The sequence below is a fragment of the Berghia stephanieae genome, chromosome 2 (genome assembly GCF_034508935.2).
Source record: "Berghia stephanieae isolate SIO BIC M18660-M18661 chromosome 2, UCSD_Bste_1.3, whole genome shotgun sequence".
Lineage (NCBI taxonomy): Eukaryota > Metazoa > Mollusca > Gastropoda > Nudibranchia > Aeolidiidae > Berghia > Berghia stephanieae.
In genome coordinates this window covers 109,011,775-109,016,774 of record NC_088361.1, presented here as the reverse complement: position 1 = coordinate 109,016,774, position 5,000 = coordinate 109,011,775, and the positions used below count along the sequence as shown (strand labels likewise).

Sequence of the window (5,000 nt, the reverse complement as noted above, 5' to 3'; positions counted from 1 at the left end):
TATCAATTCTCCATCTGTACAGTAATATGCTTGTATTTTACTTCAAAGGGACTGGCTAATGATATAATAATAATATTCCAAATTCCTTTACGCCTATAAATTAATTCTAAACTATATAATGACGATGGTCTTTGATAAATTAAGTAGTTCAACGCTTAAGCTCTTTATATTCTTGAAATGAATACCAATTCATGATCATGTGTATTTGGATAAAGTTTGAATCTGAAAATGTGTGTACGGAATAGACAAGTGTGTGGCAAAGCTGACAGAAAAATCGATGTTTGTCGAGAAATTAAGTGGTTAACTATTCAATCATCATATTGCGTTCTAAAGAACATCTTTTCCCACAATCGAAAAACATACCTCTACTCAAGCATTCGCGTGAAGTGGCGTTGTAGAATTTTACATCGACACGAGAAGAATCTCATAATACTTCTTTAAGTGGGAACTACATACATGCACACACTCATGGCCAGTTAAATCGAAGAGTAAATATTTGATATTGGCATGTTTACAGTTCTTTTCAAATCATACCTTAGATACCAAAGTCACGTGTTCACGCACTTACCTGCCCTTGATTATAAGTGACCGCGGTGACAGAACTGATTTTACCACCTTCTCAAAGCGTCTATACGTTGCTATACGCACGTAGACATCGAGGCTATTGACACATGCATAGGTCCAAGCTAAACAAAAATAATTAGGATTTGCCGTGAAAAATATCCATTGTGCTTTTACTGACGGTAACATATTTATCAAATATACGTTCGTTTTTTTAAAAAAAAGATATACACTTAAATAATGTCGCGTGCCTGTGTGATATTCAAAATCCAATACCCTTACATCGAGATCACGTATATTATTATATTTACACCTGATACTTCGAACAACTGCTCACCAGTGAACGGGAAACATCTGAAAATAAGTGAATTTTATTTTACAAAACTCGTTTCTAATCTTCATGTTTCTCGTTTTAAGATAATGAGGATTAATTTTCCTAGAATATCTCTTTATGCCTGTTATTTGTAACCCATCGCCTCAAAATGGAATTGTGTCAGGTGGTCTAAAAAATGGAGCATTTATATAGATCAATATCCACTAAACGTGCTCAAAGCGCTTTACAAGGTGTCCGTACCCAAGAGTAACACTTAACATGTAGAACGAGACATGACGCATATGAGGCGATATTAATTTTTTTTTTGCGGACCGAGACAACGCCATCAACGGCCAGGTATTTTTTTTTTACACATCACTACGGTGAGAAAATGTGAGTAAAGAGCCTCTTCCATTAACTCAACCGTGTATCGCCCAGAGCGGCCTCGAACTCAGGACCTTCCGATCCAAAGGTGAGAGCAATACCACTAGACCACATAGCCGTGTAGTTGCTGAAAATTGGATTGGTAGTCAGCAATATAAGAGTCTTGAGATAAGTATCGCTGTTTTATTACGGAGAATGAATATACAGCAATTCCTTCCAATGACAAATTAAAATGAAATTTCACATAATTTTTTATCGTTTTCAGTTTAAGGTCCCTATTTGGGCACCCAATTGGATTCAATAGTCTGATGTCACGCCGCCCGGCAATGGCGGCCATCTTGGTTCTAAACAAAGAAAATCATTGCTTTTTATTCTTCAAGCTGGCTAGAACTTTTCATATGTCTTGTGACCAGAATGTGTAAAAGTCAAAAAACATGATCAAATTTATGTTTTTTCCCCTGGATACGCTTTTATGCTCGCCCGAGAAATATTTCATACGGGCGTCCGCCATTGTTCCGATAGTTTAGAGCTAAGTTACCATGCGTCATTAGGAAGGAAGTGACGTTATGACTGTTGAAAAGTATTGTCTTTGAAATTGCCCCCCCCCCCCCCCCCCTCGCTGTCGGTATCTCGTTTCTTTTCACTGAGCAAGACAATTTAGAAACTATTACTGACTTTGAGGCGCTGTACGATGACGTACGACTCTGATATCTCGATCATTTTTCGAGATAATCCTTGAAAAAAAAATTGACTCCCATGAATTATTTTACTTATCTTCCTATCTTTCTACCTAATTACCTACCCGAGATTACCTACCCGAGGTTACCTACCCGAGATCGACGACGACCATATTCATTTTTATTCTAGGGATGCTTTATTATAGCAAGTATCCTGGGTGATAACTGGAACATAAAAAAATGGACTGTCATAAAGAAAACAGAATTTAAAACCGTTAACAGCATTGTCTCTGCCCCAAAAATTTGTAATATCGCCTGACAGGCGTCATGTCTCGTCCTACATGTTATGTGTTGCTGTTGTCCAGGGACCTCTTGTAAAGCGCTTTGAGTACGTTTGGTGGATATTGCGCTATATAAAAGATCAAGTTTTAAAGTTTTTACAGAAAAAATGGACTGTCATAAAGAAAACAGAATTTAATACCTTATGCGGTGTTAGTAGATCACAAGCTTTTGTCAAGATTAGTTTATTAACTTATGTAAATCAACGTTTGTATAGAGTTGACACAGTGACGCGGAGAAAGAGTTTTTCAATGACCCATACATAAACTCATTGACGGCATAATAGTTACCTTGAACTTGGAAACATCTGTTAAGGCTTCTAGAGTGAATTGCCTTTGAACTTGTCCCGGGTACGTGTTACGAGTGGCCATGCATAAAGAATTAGGGTCAGTCTTGTCTTGTGGTAGTTGACAACTGCATTAACTCCCACTTATTATTCATAACAAAAACCTTAACTCACTCAACCCTAACACCGACTATATCCGTAGTATACCCGGGGTTACTTTTACCCCATGCCTATTTATTACATTTTTCTGAGACAATTTATAGGCGTAGTATCAAAGCTAATGTTCTTAATTTTTACATGTTAATGTTAGTTGAATAAAACTATCTATCCACATGCTCAATTTAATACATTTTTTCCAATTTTTAAAAGTAGCAAAAATCTCTAGGATTGAGTGAGTTAACCGGTCGATCTTCGTTTCCTCCAAACCTTTACATTCGGATGTGACCTTTCACCTTCTGGCTGTTGCCAGAATTGTAGTCCTTCAGAGCCAGTGGGCATATGGAGCTGAAGTTTATCCCGGTTTCTATAGCGTGAACGGACAATAGAAATGCTTTCCTCCACCCTTTCGATAGGACTCTAGTATATCGCAAATCACTTTCCGTCAGCTCTAACAGACCCAGCAGCTATCCAATCATTGCTAGACGGACAGAAGCGTCAAAATAAACAATCTCGACTTCATTCAGGATTGAGCTCGATCGCATTGCGTGTGAAGCGAAAGCTCTTTTGAGACCTCCCAAATCTTCTTGCCAGATTATCTTTTAAATTTATTGGAAATTTCCTGTCGTGAGAAATCCTCATTGTTTCATTCATTCAAGGTTGGAACACTGAAAACTTTTGGCAGATTGGGGTCCATTTTAAAATTTGGACATAGGTTTAAGTGTTAATGCAAAAAAAAAAGCGATATAGATTGTTTGAATGTCCAGTTTGACTTTTTCAATAGAAATTCTATTATATTTTAACTTGTTTATCATCCCCGAGGCGATTATATGACCTAAAAGTGTCACAGGTACCGCTTTACCTCGTAAAAAATCAACTATTTATTTTTACAGATAAGAAGCCCAAAGCTCTTTTTTATGATTCAGTTGACCCAGCTCCTCAATCTTGTTTAATATCGGAGTTAACAGGTTTACTGAAGACTAAATTTGAAATAATATAAAATTGATAGTGAAATATGAAATAAATAATAATGTGAAGTTGAATGTAAGCTTCAATTTAATTACAAAAACAGATCAAATGAACGTTTCGGGTTTCCCCTTTATCAACAAAACAGGATGAATGAAACACCACAGATGAATGAGATGATGTGGTAGTGGCGTAGTTAAGATGAATCAAAGTGTTGTCCATTACGACAATATCAAAACAGGTCCATACTTCCGTCTTAACTACGCCACTACCACATCATCTCATTCATCTGTGGTGTTTCATTCATCCTGTTTTGCTGATAAAGGGGAAACCCGAAACGTTCATTTGATATGTTTTTGTAATTAAATTTATTTCTTCGAGCTTCTAGCAGCAACATTTACACTAGTGAAATATGAGAACATTTATTTATTAATCTTGAGAATAATAAACGGAGTGGAGTTACTATGACCGAAAAAAAACCCCTAAAATGGACTCGTTACAACTTTCACTTGAAGTTAACCTATTAATTAACCCCCAACGTGTACCTTGTTTAAGGTCTGATGTCCCGAATTATTATCGGCTCATTGTTGTAATGGACAAAACATTCAAATCAACGCAAAATGTTGTCCATTACGACAATGTTAAAACAGGCCCATAATTGCGTTCGATTATCAGACCTGTCAATTTATGCACCTTAATTAACCCCAATATAATACCAGGCTGAAGAGTTGGATTATATTCTGCGTTCTCTTTGACACATTCGCCTTATTAATATAACCATTCTCGATTGTTGTGCGGCTATGATATGTGGTCTTGTGGTATGATCTGAAGGTCCTGGGTTCGAGCCTCGCGCTCGGCGCATAGTTGAGTCCTTGGAAAAGGCTCTTTACTCACATTCTCTCACCGTACTCAGGTGTAAAATGAGTACCTGGCCGTTAACAACGTTGCCTTTGTCCGAAGAAATTTAATATCGCCTGACAGGCACCATGTCCCGTCCTACATGTTAAACGTTGCTGTTGACCAGGGACCCCTTGTAAAGCACTTTGAGCATATTAAATGGATATTGCGCTATATAAAGCTCAATTTTTTAAAAATTGTTTCCTACAGAAGACAACTACAATGACTTATTTGACTATGACCCGACGAACAAGGTTCAGAGTCTCATTAGGAGCGTGCGAGACCCCAAACATCGTACCAAGCGCCTCTTTGTGGAAATGGATGTTCTCACCAAAAGAGGAGACGAATTGGAATGGAGAGAATGGGCCAGGTAAATAAATTAGAGAAACATTATTAGGAGAATGCTTTTGTCACAGATTAT

General features: G+C 37.4%; 1 protein-coding gene across 3 annotated transcripts in view; it reads left to right on the top strand.

Annotated features, from left to right (window-relative positions):
• LOC144966207 (electroneutral sodium bicarbonate exchanger 1-like) overlaps positions 1-5,000 on the top strand; it is a 76,148-nt gene that overhangs the window by 35,265 nt on the left and 35,883 nt on the right. For all 3 annotated transcript variants that reach the window (XM_078902375.1, XM_078902376.1, XM_078902377.1), the window contains exon 4: positions 4,790-4,949. In XM_078902375.1, the coding sequence (XP_078758501.1) occupies positions 4,790-4,949 (160 nt within the window). The remainder of the gene's footprint in view (positions 1-4,789; positions 4,950-5,000) is intronic.